Consider the following 18174-nt stretch of genomic DNA (forward strand, 5'->3'; position numbering starts at 1 on the left):
CATTTCTGATTGTGAAAACTACACTTTTTTTGCAATTCAAATCAAAAAATCAAAAATCAAAAATGTTTATTTTCTTTAACAATCTCATCATCTTAAAAATTAGTGGTTGGAACCTCCTTTTAAGCTTTAAAAGCCTGTGCCAGGAGGTACCGCCCTTCCTTATCTGGAGAATATTAACAATAGTGCGTGCTACATTTATGAGTAGGTATTTATGCTAGGTAAATATTACATTAAGATTTACTTACAGTTACAAATGTTACAATAAAAATGCTGAGAAGCTTTATACAAGACATGCAAAAGGTATGTACATATAATTAGAAAAATAAACAGATGTAAAATCCCTCGTGTGTGTGTGTGTGTGTGTGTGTGCAATTCGCTCTCGAATGGTCCAATCACTCACGATTACACTTCACTGTCCACGTAAACTGCACAGGGGTCAAACAAGGCCTTTAATGAAGTAGATTTATTGCACTAGTACATATAACAACAACATATTTAGCAGACCATCGATGGACTGTATAACCTGGTGATAAGGTTCACTAATAATCGGTTAACTGTGTCGATGGTACTACGGACTCGTGGCTCGCGTAGACTGAATGATTCCCATATTGTATGGTTAAAGAGTTTTATGGCTCATAAATACTTAGGTCTCCCAATCGACATTTTAATTACAAAACGTGTCCTTGCTACTCCTAAAAGTTAAGTGGCCCACTGACTATCAGTCCGCCGGACGATATCGGCCTGTCAGTTAGAACAAAAATTTGACAGTTCCGAACAACTGACAGACCGATATCGTCCGGCGGACTGATAGTCAGTGGGCCCCTTTAGAAATGCTAGTCTAGAACCTCGTTGTTGCATTTCTACATAAATTGAAAATAATATGTACATCCCTTGCTGTCAAGAAACTTTATTCATAGTTCATAGACCACCTTTCTTAATTACGAATCTAAGATCTGTTTTTAAATTTTAACAAAGCCTTAACGTGATTTTTAATTTAACAAAAGGAAGCGTTAAAATAACTTTTCATCACACTCGTTAGTAAATGTGGAATTGCACGCAGGCTTGAGGGAACTATAGAATAAGCGTTTTACCTAGGGAGTTATGAAGTTTCTAGTATTATAATTAACAGTTTTTTTATACTTCATTTTTGTATCGCAAGTGTGATGAAAAACATTGTGTGTAACTCGAAGCGTAATAATATTGCAAGCTCGAGTCTCGCTCCGGCAAGCCGTCGCGATTTAACTATACTCTCGTTTGCAATATTTAACTTACGCTCCATGTTGCACAATTAACTATTTATCACACTAGGAAGTTATAGCTTTCTTTTTTAATTATGTCACTAATTCATACGAACCAAGTAGGTTGTAAGTAAAATACTTTGTTTAGTCAATGTATAAGGGAGTTTTACTTTTAAAATATTGACGTTTATAGTTAATATTCTTGTTTATGTTTAAAAATATGTAATTTGATTAATTTAATAGCCCAACTAGGAAACAAATCAAATTATTTTATGAAATATTTGGTGGACTTGGTCACTTTTTCTTTACTACACTACTATTACCTCACTCACTCGCTCGAGGTAGAATCAAAATGAGATCAAAACCGTAACAAATTTTGAATCTGAATCGGGCACGAAGCTACGTAGCAATAATGATCCCTGAGTCAGTGAAGAACCAATCGAACAGGGGAATGCCCAATCTCAACGCGTCAGAAGCTCGTTCTGAAATAGGTCCCTTTCAAAATAACAAAGGCACGCGTAAACAAACGTAAACATTACAGAATCTCATTTGACCTTGAACGTTCGACGTCAAATAATGTATACATTTATCGCCTTATCACAATGAGATAAGGTCCAAAACAGTTAACATATCTTTGAGTGAACAATCCGGAATTCTGTGTGAATACTGGTCCGGCTGCGGCTGCTCTCGGCTTTTTTAATATTCAAATTCAAAGCAGGATAATTGAAATTCTTCGTCTACATGAGGGCGTAATGGAATTGTACACAAGGTTCAGTTACAGTATGCGAGTCGGAATTTCCTGTTTCAAGAGAATTTGTTGTTGGTTTATGTCCACTTAAGTGTAAGGTAAATCTTTGGTTTTTATGTGTTGAAAAGAGCATTTTTTACACGCTGCGTCTTACGTAAGCGAACAACTCGTGAACGCGAAGCGAAGCGGCGCGGCGGGTCCACGGCGTTCGCGTTCGCACCGAGATCGCCCACGTAGGACACTTCTATAGGTAAATATCAAAGATTTGATAAACCCCGCGCCGCATCGCTTCAACTTTTAGCTCAACATACAGGGTTCATGACTATGCAGCCTTTGCTATGCAGGTGAGTCGTCTCTAAAATTCGCTCCTCTCTCAATAAGACAAGCCCCGGACAAGTTTGCTTTCAAGCGTTTGCTCCATAACCATCTGCTGAAACAAGAGTTTTGAGTAGTGATCATTATACTTGTGTAATATTAAGTATATAAGAAATATGTAGGAGTATATTAATTATACTATAGTATTTTTATTTGTGTACCTACTGTATTTGTAGTTTATTATGTTTTTCAGTTGTTTGCAATAGTACCGAATTAAAATTTTCTTACTTTTCACCGTGCACCATTTTTACGTTTCTGTTTAGCCCTAACTCCCAAAACATATGATTGTTTTCAGGATATAGGTAAGTTTTTACTGTCACCAAATTAAATACAGTTAAATTAAGTCTCTTTGCGCTTGTACTATTCACTATTTTGATTATAGTGACATACTTTCCTGCAGCTGTAGACTTGTCATCACTTTCTTGCGCGCGTATCAACAAATACATTTGTAATTCATAAAAGTTGTAGCTAAAGGATCAGTTGAAAAAAAAGAACGACTTTCAGTGTCTAAATTATATAAAATTTTAGAGTTAAATGTTCTAGCACTTACACTATTTAGAATCCTCGATGCTACGATGATATGTGTCATGCTACATATATTTTTTCGATGTTTTTCTCTATTCGTTCAAAAGTATTAACTTTAAAGCACTGTTAATGACAACAAATCTGAACTCCGTTCCTTCATCTGCCTGCACGAAATGTCGCAACTCGGGCGACCAATTAGCGAGACAACGACGACCAATAAAAAATGCACGGTGTCAGTTACCATTACTTCCGGGAACTTCGCCGGGGAAATCTTACCCGGACAAAAACGGGACAGACGTTATCCCTAAGTTGGACACGGCTTTTTGTGTTGGGAGAGATTTAATATAGGCTGGCCCAAAAATTTGTTGACACAGAATTTTTACTGTTACATTTATTTTTTATTTAGAACACTAACAGTCGTAAATAATAAGCATATTACAAAATATTGTACACAATGTAAGATAAAGAACAAATAGACCAGGAGGTTCATAAATAACGTTAACAAAATAAGATTTAATAAACAACCTTAATAGTTCCAGAATAATAACATAATAATCACAGACAATGAAAACGGGCCACCTTGTATAGAAAATGCCACACAATGAGGTCCATATCCATTGTCCCTGAGGGTACATTAATAATATCGAAAAATAATTGCTAACTAAGTAACTAAAAGAGTTTATTATTAAGGTAAAACTATCACTTGACAATTACATATGTATATCGACCGGGATATGGACCGTGATTAACTTTTGTATTGTTTTCGAGCTCCCGATATTTCGCGTGTGTCTAGTGAAACTAACCTTGAATAATTCAAAACTGTAAGACTATCACTTGTATGGAATCCTCATACTGTTAGTCTTGCCCCACCTTATCTTATATATGATATTATGTTAAAAAAGAAATTTGTCGATAATCGTAGTTTTAATTTTGAAAGACATTTTGTAAAAGGTTCAAATAAAAATCCTAAAAAAATATTGGTGACGTATTTTTTATCACCTTATCATCGTCGGGTGATTGGCTGTATATTTTGTCTTCAATCACTCAGTGGGCATGTGCCTACCTAAGCTATTAATATTTGCTCGAATTTCCATTAGTTATGCGCCTATATAGTTATATGTCTTTCGAAAATTCAGAATCAAAAGGACTATCGATTTAAAAAGAAAAAAAAATGTGTTCCCAAAAAAGTCAGTTTTGTAACGCATTGTCATATACATTTTGTATGGAGCGTTACAAAACTGACACCCAAAAGTATGAAAAACTAGGGACACTTTTTTTCTTTGTCTCATTCAATAGTACTCGTGATTCTGAGTCTAAGTAACCCAAAAGTTGATGGTTTTTCAAAAAAGGAAATGGTACAATTTTTCTGAAAACCCCCAGATACCAAGAGATTTAAGAATCTCATGAAAATGAAATCCGGCCAGGTTATTAATTTTATGCTACCGTCAGCCCGGCTTTACTGCGAGCTTACTAATATTTTATCCTCTTCGGTAGTGTGTAAAGTTCCACACAACGCCTGTCCACTGTCGCCTGTGGTGTATTTCCCTGGGGATCTCGCCGTGGACGGAGTTTGACCAGCAGGGGTGGCATTTCATTTGCCAAGCGAGAGCAGGCTACACCCATATTCAAATACTAGTACCTATAATCATTAGGCCATGGACAATGGACATGCAATTCAAGTGATGGAGAGCGTGAGTCATTCTGCATAAGCATCTCATTTTTATAAATCTACAGAAAACCTAGATCAACGTCGAAAAATTTGCGTAAAAATAACACTTTTCTGCGTGTTTTATAAAACTGCTGCTTCAAAAGTGCTGTTAGTATTTATGGGGATGTTTTGGAACATTGGTAAACTCTTATTAAAGTTTTTATTACGTAAGTATATTGCGATCGCATTACACTGGTGCCCATGAGCTTGGCTAACAAGTTCGCGCTAGCAGTTGGTATACTCGACCAGTTCGGACACGTAATTCAATTATTCCTGATGTAGAGCTACAGCATTGTTTACCGAACCCGGAATCTTAGTGCAAATCCGGGTCAAATAGTATCATTAATCAATAGTACGGTCGTACAAATTTATAGGTACTAGTTAAGTTATCTTTTCTATGCTAAAAGTTCAAAACGTTGATGAAACATATGGCCACAATTTTGATACAGTCCATAAGGACTAGTTTTCGTCGATATAATGTCACAAAGTGGAATTAGGAACCAGGTGGGCTACCAATCTACTTACACATTTTCTGACATAAATAGTACGAAAATATGGGCCCACATATTTTTCACTGAATTCACGTATTTTTAGCCCCCCCACCATGTACTTCGCACATTCAGGAATATAGTTGTTTTCTATAGATAGTAGTACTACTACCATTTATCATATCATATCATCTGGTACTTCCGATACCAGTTTTCCACGGAAAATGGTAATAGGATTCAAGAGATATTTCATAACAGAATATTCCATGGATTAGTTATTAAACCAAATTCTAAGTACCTACTCATTAACACATATATAGATAGAATTAACACATAGATATTTCTACGTACTTCATGTATTATAGTAACTAGAATAAGTAAAGCCAAATAACTGAAATAACATTGACTAGTTTTGGATACCGTTCTAACACAATATCGGTCGTAACAACAGCCTTCAGTTAACCGAAACTTAACATCTCAATTTATATTCAAATTCAAATCTCTTTATGAAGAAGTTCAGTCAATTCGGAAATTATCTTTCGGAAATTACCGTTGGTGCCCAACTTTGCCCAAGTGTAACATTGAAAACCGGGTTTTGGTTATTTCCACTAAAAATGACGAGTACTAGCGTCATTCTCGTAAAATAGGTAACGGTAACGATTACAGGCGATAAAAACGCGACCATCTTATTTAGCCCGGTTTCAAGCGTCTTCAGGCTTAAGAACTTCACATACTTACCTTACTAAATTCAGTAACTAACGATAGGGACGCAGCTATAATGTTAGACACGGCAGAGATATCTGCATCTTACATATTAATACGTATTGCTGCGTCCCTGTCGTCACGCAGTTACCGAAGTACGGTGTGTGAAGCGCTTTACGTGGCCATCGTTTACAATTTACAATAAAGTAATGCGTGATGTTACTGTATAATGCCCGAAACCATGACAAATTCTTTGAAGTAATACGTGAGCCGGCGTTTTAAATTAATCAAATTCACAAGAATTATTCTCAAAATTACCGTTACCTAAAGCAAACGTATTGTAATTCAGAACACGATTCGCGGTTAAATTAACGTTGCCAGAGAGACTAAAATTTTCAGTCAAGAATCAGAAGAACCATAAATCTAAATGTAAATAATTTATATTAAAATAAAACACAACTCAAAACATTCAACTTTTAGAACACTTAATTTTGTGTAAATGTTTTTTATTTATTTATTATAGAGCGCCTTACAACTTTGACCCATGTTCTTTCACTGATATGTGTTAAAATTGTTAAATATCAAACGCGGACGCCATCTCCCGAGTGAAGGCCAAAGGTGTGGCGCCATCTATTCGCGCATAATTTTTTCTTGATTTTACGAGGCACGTTTTTTCCTTAGACTACTTATCTTATACGGAGTTACATATATCTTTGCTCATACTATAAAGTCGCACGAATTTTTTTGAATAGCTGAGGCACGTGATGATCATTTTAATATTTAATTGGAAGTCTGCTACAGCTCTCTACCCTAAAATTGGTTAGAAAATATAGAATTTTTCTTTTTTCCCCAGATAAATGAAACAAGTCAAAAGCATGAAAGGCATCAACGCAACTCCGCCGTAAACTACTTACATTTTGTTTATACTAAGTCCTTTACAAGAATAACAGAGAATTAGAGATTTATCATAAAAACGCCGGTTACGACCCTTGTTCTTTGCCTTGGAAAGCTTTCAACGCGCCAGTCCCCAGCTTACGTTGATCCGTTAAATCACAGAAAATGTACAAGGAACTTAGTAAATGTAGCCAGAGTGCAGGTCTCTTTATATTGGACAGTGTTATGAATGAAAATGTAGGCACTGCGCCGAGGTAGGTTGCGTATAGTGAATATTTGATAGTGGTCGAGATACATTTTGTTGGATTAACAACGTTAACAATCTCGGAGTGCGTGAAATTAATAATGAGACGTCGAAATAAAAAAAGAAGAAGAAGTAACATGTACATTATATTACATTACTAACTTATCCGCAACAGTACAAGGTACATATGCTATTAGGTACCTTTGTGTGTTCATATGAAAAAATGATTCCAGTTATCTTCATAAAGGATTGGCCGATTTAGTTGCTGCTTCCTGTAAAATATTTGTACACTGGAGATAGGCTTTAGAATGCTAGTCGCCATTAGCTAGTGTAGATAACGCTATTATATATTTGCATTTCAGCTTTCTGCATCAGAGGATTTTCGGCATGTACATAATATATTTATTTACTTGTCTTGAACTCTCAAAGTCATGATTAGATTGCACTGTACTTTAATAACCTACTTTAATATCATGTATGTAAAGCGAGGTTTAGACTAGCAAGAACATGCATGCAATTTACGATACATTGCTGACTACTAAGGTAAACTGCATTAAAAATGTTTATCAGATACCGCAATGTAATGAAAATTGCATGCAAGTTCTTGCTAGTCTAAACCTCGGTTTAAACTGTAGCCGCGGAAAATTCCAGCACGCGAGCAATATTACATACAACAAATACAGTTCGCCCTTGACTCAGTGGAGGCATTCCTTGACTCACTGTTTATTTCTGTGCCATTTCATACACAAATACACATGGATGTGATATCTGCATTATATACTTCCGATTTCGTACTAAGGATATAAATTTGTTTAAAAATGTAATTTAAAATATGTACGCAGATTTCCGATAACGTCCCACGGTCCTAATACTGGTACGAATTTTCCCAAAGAAATTTGAATAATTATTAAAATTTAATACGAGTAGAAATGTTATTACATAAAAATAAAAATGAAAATATTTTATTACATTAATAAAATGTTACATTACAAGTTAGCAGTTTGGGACTTCCTATTAAGTATATTATACCTGTATCCGGAAGCCCCACTCCTCTGTAGCAACAAGTTGTAGGTTAACAAAAACAGAAAGAAAACTTAAGTTAATACAAATATTGTTATTAATACTGGTACCTAGTACCTAACTAATGTGCCTACTCCATATCAGACATAGAATTTTTATTTATGTGATATTAGTGTATCTAATAAATAACATTAGAGGGCGTTATCTTATTTTAATCTCTCTCATTAAATGTTTAATTCACAGTCCGCCCCTACTTCCGATTCGAAGTTATTTAACAGAATGTCCCCAAGATGCAATTAACACATTACGTTGGAAATTTGTTAAAATTAACTATATTTTACGACAGCTATTAAGGCGAATTTAGCTTTGATGAACCGCGAACACGGGTAATAACGGATGATAAAAATGCGCTCATAAACATGTGAGCATCTTTACACCGCAGATACACAACAAAGTCTCTAAATACCTACTAAACGTCATCAGCAAACTAAGATACCCATTCTAATTTAACAATTTGTTATGATTTTAATCTTATTTTGACACGACTAAAGTTCGCTCACGCTTGCACAGTGTGTTAAAAACACTAATTTTGTCTAATTCAGTTTTTATTTGAAAAATGCATAGTTCTAATTAAGTAGCTCAAAAGAACTCCGGCTTACCAAAACATTCTAGTTTTTATGTTATCAGATGTCAAAATTGACCCGGGTCTGTGAAGAAAATTTAAAAATAATTTATTGTCATAAAATTAAGCGGCCTTTTTTTATTGGGGCATTAACAACATTTTTCACAATGTACCTACCCAAATAAAAAATACCTACACAAATATACGCCTATCACCAATATACATGTCGTTTCAAAACCAGTTCAAAACCATAACAATTTGTTAAATTAGAATCGGCATCTTGGAGTTGGCAGTTTCAACAACAGGAAAGTTACATTGCGTGTATAGTTTTTCAAGATACCTAGTACTAAAAGTTTTTTCCATGAATTATGATAATTAGCAACGTTGATAAGTCACTTTTTGAAGAAAGTTTTTAACTGACTTCAAAATAGGAGGAGGATATCAATTTGACAGTACGATTTTTTCTATTTTGAAATTTGGGATGAATTTATTATAAACATTTATTTTCTATTAAAACAATAAAGTGAGCTAAAAACATTTGACAGTTTTTATAGTTTTTTTTATGTAATTTAACATTAAGAGACCTTATACACATCTAAGTAATTGTAATACGTTAGTTTGAATTAGTATAGTTGCAGTCAGTTACTTGTAATTGTTGATGTATTTTGTTTTGCTTGTATGTAAATTCAATGTTGACGTCTAAAAGTGCCCTTGTGGCCTATTTGCTGAATAAATGTTGGAGTTGAAGTTAAAGCTGTGCATTAAAAAAACTGCCATTTGGTGTAGAGCACGCTGTTTAAGTATTTTACTACAGTGCATCAAACTTCTTCCATTACAGCGCAACGTATAATGACATTTTCATAATTGAAATCAACTGTTTTCGCATACAAACGTGGGGTATGGGTATTTACTGCAGCGAGTCGAAATTGTATTTTCAATTAAGGCGGTTCCCTGAGCCAGAAGGCGAAAAATCGTTTCGCGAGTTTGGGCGAGGCGAGTTTTCGGGAGGCACCAGTGTAACGTGAACTCCGGTTCCTAATTTTTACCCGTTATCATAGTTTTCTTAGAATCGTCTGGGCGTAGTCGTTTGGAATAGTCCAAAATATCGGCCTGTTTTGTGATATAACTACAAATTGTGTTTCGATTTCATAAAATTATACGAAGTTGTGAAACGGTATGACTTCATATATGTATGTCGTTCATTCTTTTTGATCATTGGTATCATTCATTATTAACATGAAAATGCATTCACTCACTACTTTAACTGTCGGTACCTATGTATGTATGTTGTTGACTTGCCTTTATGTTTTAGCCTGAAAGAGTACTTAATACTTACGTACCTAAAATTATTTATTTTTTATTTACATAAATGTAAGGTGTGAGAGTCCTTAGGTAATCCTATCAGTCTTATTACTAGACGTGCCACGAATATTCGGCGACTATTCGGTATTCGGCCTATTCGGCCGAATGTTGCCTACTATTCGGCAGAATACCGAATATCTGTTGCACCTACCTAAGAAGAAAAATTACACAGTAAAAATAACCCAAAATTTGGTATATTTAATATTTAAAAAGCCCCTTTTTTGAGCATTAGTAGATTACAAAATATTTTATTTATTATCTTGGATCTGATTTGATTGACTCTTAATACATTCATTAATTCGGTTCTACAAAAAATATATCTTAGCAAACGCTGTGCTTTGTTGGCGAACAGTTTTCATAATAATTGTGACTCAAAATGTTCGCATGTCATGCCGAATATTCGGCGCTTCGGCCGAGAGGGGCCGAATATTCGGGATTCGGTATTCGGCCAAAATCACTATTCGGGACATCTCTAGTTATTACACATGATAAAACATGCTTAAATATAAAAATTAAGTACATTTACTTGGTAAGCATAAAATAGCTTTATTTTTAACATACGTAGGTAATTAGGCCATTAAATAAGTACTACTTATTCAGATTTCTTTAGTGCCACACAGAATAAATATAAAAATATGCTAACGACTATTGGTTGGCTCAATAGAAAACAACACTATTTTAATCATGCAATGACACAATTTCACGCTTAACGAAAAATAAAATGTCGATCGTCACACTTGGCGTAAACAATTCATTCTTTTACTCAGGGTTATTTTAGTTTCATTCATAATCGTGTCAAAGATTTTCCGGTCGTAGTGGCCGTGTACAGTCAAGGGCATAAATACATTCCCAAAATTTTAAAAATATGTGTACGCTTTTACACCTTAGACAATAAAGTCGTGTTCACAATGTCTTAACAAAACCCGTAGGGGACGGATAAAAAAATTAAGTAATTAAGTCTGAATCACGCTTGACTGCACATTTCTAATAGGTTTTCCTGTCAAGGTAAAGAACAATTTTGTGTATTTTTTTTTAAATTTTAGACCCAGTAGTTTGAGATAAAGCTCTCCGGGCAAAGTCAAATCAAGACTATATATTTAATTTCTGAATGCCATTCCGGTTGAATTCTTGGCCAAACCTGCGTTATTGCGGCCTCGAGATCGATAAAAACTGACGCGCAATCGGAGAGCTCTCTTATTCGAGTGATCAAGATAAATGCTCCTGAAACTTGCGCTGACGTAGAGGCTGCGTAGGCGCACGCGCAGTGTTCTTTCACTTGCTCAGTCGCCGTTCGCCATTGGATGTGTCAAATGGTCATTATACAATTAGGATTTTTAAAAAACATTTTAGGTATCGAGTTCGGTACATGTACCGTTAAGGTTAGACTGTAATCTTTTTACAAATGTTTGTTATAATATTGAGAAAAAAATGGACTGTTTTATTATTTACTTTCTGATATATTTCTATACATTTAAAGAATATATAATTTAGAAAGTATACTTTATTATATTAAATTATTTTTCTTATTGTTTCAGGCGGTGACCAAAACTATGCTTCGGCGCGTAGCGGCCTCACTAGCATCCAACCTTCCCACTTCCTATTAACATTAAAGCTACGTAAATGTGTGTATAACGTAAATGTTTTGATATGAATATTAAGCTAAAATCTAGTGTTAACAGTGAAAAGTTTATAGTGTAAAGTGCCACTGTCTAGTGAACTTAAGTTTAAAAAGCATCATGTCGTCTCGGACGGGACAGCGAGGCACGTCGGTGGCCAACAGCCAGCGCCGGCAGCCTCGCTCCAGGTCCTCGACGCGGGCTGGCGAGAAGAAGTCGAAGGGAGGCGAGAGGACCGGGGCGACCAGTCTGGTCTCCATCCCTAACACCATCAAGCTGAGCATGCTGAACAGCGGGCTCATTTCATTTGGTAAGTTTTAAACTTAGGGCTGGTTACACCTTCTGATGTGCAGTTGGAAAGTTTTAAAAAATGTGAAATTTCCACTTGGCTAAATTTCCATATTTTTGTATGAAAATCAAAATTTTCCATTTCCAAAATGAAAGTTTCCTTTGTTTTCTGTGGAAATTTCCGAGAACTTTTCCGTTTTGTTTTTTTTTAGTAAATCGCATATCTGTAGAAACCGTCTGTTAGTTCTTGATTACGTAAGCGAAAGTGTTATTGTTTGTGAGGTTTCATTGAAATAGTCCTCAACAGTCTTTCGTCTATTAGTTCATACTCAGTTGCAATAGCGTAATGGAATATTCCACTATGTCCATGCCTCTGATTGTATTCTGATTCGTTGTACCTTCTTACTAAAAAAAAAACACAATAAATTAGTCGCACACTGCAGCCAAACCCTCGACCACAACATAGTCAATCATAATAATAACTTATCAGCTTTCCACCGCTGTGCATGTATGTATGTATTGTAAGTTGAACGAAAACATAAAGTAGCTATTTACCGGAAATTGATCCCCCCTTTACAAACAAGGCTATTTAAGCACCGAAGCTTTTATGGGAATATGAAATAGATTGAAACCGGACATGGATAAAGAAGCAATTCACCGACTACTTAATTAAAAATATACCCCGCTTTGTGAATACAACCTGAATTTCCACAAACTCCAATAAATCAACAATTTCGCGGAACCGTCCAAAATCTGTCCGGGTCTCGTCACGCCATCACCACTGACGAGCGAGTAATCCAGTCTGAACTGAACGCTACCCACAATTACTTTTATTCACCTAATTAAAAAAGTTGTAACAGCGACAGAGCGGAGAAGTTGTCACATGAAATTCGTGAAAGTTCCCGGCTTTATAAACCAACTCATTTTGTTTTTAAACACCCGTAAAAAATGAAAGGTGTTGTTAGCTTTCTGAGTCGTGTCCATGTCCATATTTAAGCGATAAAAAAATATTCTTCGCAAGTTCTTCTCCGCAAGTTTGAGGCGTTGGAAGCGTTTTTGGCTTTGAATTGCTAAATAGTGGGCATGAAGCGCTAATCTCACGGGTGGATTATTTATTTATTAATTTAATTTAATTTTATCTTTTGCCTTACCCCAAGGGGTTTCATGTACTGTAGGTATATAATGTATAGTATGTTGAATGCAAATAAAAATAAAGAAAGAAATTGTGATTATATAAGTGGGTATATACTCGTAGATATTTTTCAGCAAAAAAAACTTCATTTTAAGCTACTTTAACTTACTAATTGTTTTGATACTGGTTGAATGTAAATATCCAGCTATTATGTAAAATATTAGCTTCATTTATTTAACTAATTTAACTTCCTCAGCTGAGCACATCTCTGGCAAGTTTAAGATTAATGTACGAACATTGTAACCAAGTACTTGTAAATTAAGAAACAATTTAAAATTTCCTGTTTCCCACAAATTATGTTTGTTACGAAGCGTTACTTTGGATAACTTTGTCCAATAAATAAGCAGAGAATGCGGAGGTGCATTATAAACGTTCGGTAAATCCTGTAAATCATCCGATAATCTCTTGAGTCTTGTATAAAATTTACTTCCCTGACAATTGATAGTGAACTAAAGTAGCCAATCGCTTTTGGCAAATTTATCGTAAGAATCTATTCTTCTCAAACACTGATTTTAACGACAGCGAACTGACATCTGACCTTTCAACCCCAGGGGGAAACTAGGCCTTGTATTAGTCTGTTTTTTTACAATGATTTCCTTCACCGAACTTTAAAAACTATTAACTATCAAATAATTATATTATTATGCATATATGTAGGTAGGTAGAAGTAGGAGTTTCAAGAAACTCTTTGGTACAACCTCCTGTTTCAAATCGCACGCCTTACCGCTGGGACACTTAATCCCTATTATAAATGTGAAGGTGACGAAACCAAAGGTGGATGAGCTTTCTGTAATGTGATAGCCTGCGCTGTGAATATGATGGTATGCTTTATTTTTGGTTAATAAAGTTTAATTTTTTCGATAAAAACCAAAAAAATGTGAAGGTAGTTATTTTCGCTTATAAACAACTAGCGACCCGCCCCGGCTTCGCACGGATTACACAAACCTCTACAAATTACACACTAATACCTTCCTCAAGAATTACTCTATTGATAAGTGAAAACCGCATCAAAACCCGTTGGGTAGTTTTATAGATCTAAGCATACATATAGACAGACAGCGGAAAGCGACTTTGTTTTATACTATGTAGTGATATAAACTGCCTGTCTGTTACCTCTTCGCGCTTAAACCGCTGAACCTATTTAGGTGTAATTTTATACGGAGATAGTTTGAGGAAAAATCTAGCATAGTTTTAATCAATCATCATCATCATTCCACGCAGACGTAGTCGCGGGTAGAAGCTAGTTAGAAATAAATATATTTGTTACCTATACTTAAATTTACAATTCATCTCCAAACTTACCTTATTCGCGCTCGTCTGTCAATATTGAAGTTATCAAACATCGGTACTACTCTAGAGAAACGATGTGAAAACTTCCACTATGTCAAATCAGTAGCTCATTGAAATTCGGCCACGTCCTCCCCGACGTACAGTCGCGGACATTCCCGGTGAACCGCCTTAAGGCCTTAAGGGCAAAAATCGTTTAAACGTCTTGCAGACGTTCAGGCGATAACATAAAAGTGATGACCATACCATGGCACTAAAAAATGTCGATGTTGAAAAGAAAGGTTAGCTCAGGTAAAGTTTATTGCGGTGCATTGTCTTTGTGGCAGCCGGCATTTGCAAACTAAGATAAGGAAGTGCCAGTATCCAAAATGCATCCTTATTGGTTATCTTTATGGGGAGGCGAAGCTTAGCCTAAACAACAACAACTAAAAACTGTCCTTACTACCTATTATTTGTCTCATTACCTGTTTTTACCCTTTTCATCATTAAGATTATTAATCCTAAATGCATCGTAATTGGTTATCTCTATGGGAGGCGGAGTTTAGCTCGCTCGTAAGGATCGAGGTACAAAAATTCTGAATTGGGTCACCGGCAATGTCCCCGATTGTACTACCCGCGAACGTGCGGGCATTACGAGTGCTACGTCAGGCGCCACTCATATGTTTACCCGTCATCGGCCCTCTGTAGTCCTAGTGTAATCGATAGCGTGACGTGACATACGCGTGTGCGTTCTCATTTTGTATGGGATTTTGAGTTTCCAAAACGTCCCGCTTGGTGCGCTGTTCAAAATCCCATACAAAATGAGACTTAACGCAAACGCGTACGTCCGTCACGCTATCGAATGAAATGCCCACTAGCGGTTCTGTTTATTTTTTGTTTCACGCTGGTAATGACACTGTTACAGTCATAGACATAGTATATACAAGTAGTTATAGACGCGGCACCGAGCGACCGGGGGTAAGAGAAAGAATATTCATATAAAATTTAGGCAGCATAGGATTTTTTCTCTTTCACTTATAAATTTCGGTATTTCGCCATCGCCTCCTACCTATGATGCCACCCGGTCGGTGATAAGGACAAAGCATGGCACTATTTTCTCTTTCCTCTTATAGGAATCGCAATAAGACTATCTTTCTCTATCAAAGAGTGTCAGGCCCTTGGTTACAGTTGTACAATCTGAATATAAAGTACAGAAAACTGCAAAATTTAACATTATAATTTAAAAGTGGTAATGCAATTTTGCGACTGGATGAATATTTTAAATTAAGAAAATTTTTAGCAGTACAAATATTTATTATATATTTCAATTTAACATTGTGTCTTCAGGTTTATTGTTAGTCCCAAGTAGGGAACAAATCAAATTATTTTCATGAAATATTTAGATTTGTTTTTTTAAGTAGTCACACTACTATATATAAATTGTAAACTGAAATAGATATCATACACAAATGAAAAAGTGACCAAGTCCACAGGTCGCCGGGGCGGGAATCGAACACGTTTCTTCAGCTTACCCAACTAACGTCCTGGTGCGTCTATTTTAGTTTATAAATTTATTGTTAGTGTGAGACTTTCGAACTGTAAATCTTCCGGTATTGAACTTTTAATTCGTATGCCAGAAAAATATTACACTCGATCGTTTTTTTTAAAATAAAAATAATCCTTCTGTTCGTTTATTACATTTAAAGTGTCAATTTTATGATTTACGACGTAAAAAACATAATAAATCATTGAACCGTTCTTTGTGATTTTTGGAAGAGATCTAAAGAAGTTATTGGCTACGTAGTGCCAAAGAAGTGCCGTATAAGATGGATACAGTCTAAGGAAAAAACGTGCCTCGGAGATCAAGAAAATTTGATTCTCGAACAGATAGCGCCACCACGTTTTACCATCTTTGGCCTATTCTCGACTAGATGGCGTTGACGCTTTTGTTTGTTATTTAACAATTTTAACGCATATCAGTGAAAGAACATAGTGTGTCAAAATCAGATGAAATAATAAATGCAATCATTTATCCATATATAAATACATTTTATTATGGTAGTTTTAACCATCTTCATTTATAATTTTAATCGTGTGTCGATAGATGACAGTGAATTTACTGTGGCTACAAAATTTACTATGACAGTACTCCTCTATCCTATATATCCTCTTTGGTAGTGCGTAATCAATCACGCGAAGCTCACGCCAAACATTGAGTCTTCAATCTTGGTTGTTTTTAGATTAAGGTGAGGCGAGCCGAAACCGATGTGTCAAATTTTCGATTAGATTTTCCATCGATCAAATTCTATGTATTTGCACATACCGTAAAATGGGGTGAGTAGGGTTCGCGGGAAGAGTTGGGTTATGAATGGGGAAAGAAGGTTTGAAAGGGGGGTGAGATGGGTTTTTAGGGCTACTGCTACAAAAATAATGTATTCCAATTTAAAATGGAACTATAGTAATACTCATAACAAAAAAAAAACGATCCAACAATCTTCCAAAATCACCTTTGTATGAAAACCCATCTCACCCCAATTACGAGGGACTACGGGGTGAGGTGGTTTTTCCTATTTATCGTCAAAGTTATGAAATGGAACTACCCAAAATAAAATAAAAACTAAAATACAAACGTCCGGAACACTTATTATTATACACAATTAAGTTTGCATATGTAAAAGTAAAATGTTATCGAGGGGTACTCACCCCATTTTACGGTACTAATGCAAATGCATACAACCGTGGAAGTAGGCTTCACCTATATTCAGCCGACTATGCTCAGATGCACAGAGGAGAGTAGATTTTTCAGTTTTTCGGGAGAGTTAGGCTCTCGCGTTACTTGAACTTTTTGTTAACTTAAGAGAATGGTACCTAGATAATTTTGACGCGTAATCTGAACCGCGTTTTTGAAGCTGACTGTAGTAGGTACCTACTCTTCATTTTGTGGCACTAATTTGTGAGAAGCCACCGATATTTTTCGGCTTATAACCCGTCACCAAATGTCTCTCAAATTCACTCTCATGCTACAAATCAAATAAAATGGCTGTTAACCTCCAATGCGCTTTTACCGTCTAATGCATGTGGTTCATTCGCTAATAATTCTTGACATCTAAACCCACACATATGTCAATACTGAGGTGTGTGAAGTAAAAAGACAATGTTTTTTCAAAATATGAAATTTAAGGTAAACATTAAAAGTAATGATTTTGGTTGAAAGTAGTCACAATTATTAGATTGATACCAAATTTGCTCCCACGATAACTGATTTTTTTTTTCTTAGATTGTTCGCGGCCAGTCACATTACGGCTGTTCAGGATTTTGCAGCCACTCCTTTGGCCATACAATGTATTTTGTAAAAAAAAATGGCTTTTGTTATAATTCACCTGCCACGCGCCTATGCGATGAGCAGAACAGCTCCAAAACAAATTTATTGCCACAGCCCACAATAAACGACCGCATGAAACGACAGAACTTCCTAAACGTTCATAGGGCATTGTTATTTTCTTTATCTTTATTTGTTTATTCCTTAACCAACAAGCCGATCCTGTTTTAACAATTCGATATTTTTCGTCTAATTTTAGTACAACCTTGAGTTGTGTCAACAGACATCTCACGCGCTTCCTTATTGTATCAGCACCAATCATGGCGAGCCGCTCACAGTCAAGGCCGTATCAAAATAATATCATAACCATATAAAACATAATCAGCCTCAAAGTAGCTGAGCGAGGCGTGATTCTTGAACTAGAAAATTTGCTACGTATCAGAGACGAACGTTTGTATGCCAATTTCGGAGTTGCAAATACGTCGTTTTGGTAGTCTGATTCGAATGATTGTATTCTGTGTATGCTTTGAAGGAAAACGTTGAGTGATGAATGTGTAACTAGGTATG

General features: G+C 35.7%; 1 protein-coding gene across 1 annotated transcript in view; it reads left to right on the forward strand.

The window, feature by feature from the left end:
• LOC134749552 (receptor-type tyrosine-protein phosphatase kappa) overlaps nucleotides 1–18174 on the forward strand; it is a 212486-nt gene that overhangs the window by 72355 nt on the left and 121957 nt on the right. Inside the window, exon 2 of the mRNA XM_063684538.1 lies at nucleotides 11462–11852. Within this exon, the coding sequence (XP_063540608.1) occupies nucleotides 11663–11852 (190 nt within the window). The 5' untranslated portion in view covers nucleotides 11462–11662. The remainder of the gene's footprint in view (nucleotides 1–11461; nucleotides 11853–18174) is intronic.

The sequence above is a fragment of the Cydia strobilella genome, chromosome 18 (assembly GCF_947568885.1).
Source record: "Cydia strobilella chromosome 18, ilCydStro3.1, whole genome shotgun sequence".
NCBI lineage: Eukaryota > Metazoa > Arthropoda > Insecta > Lepidoptera > Tortricidae > Cydia > Cydia strobilella.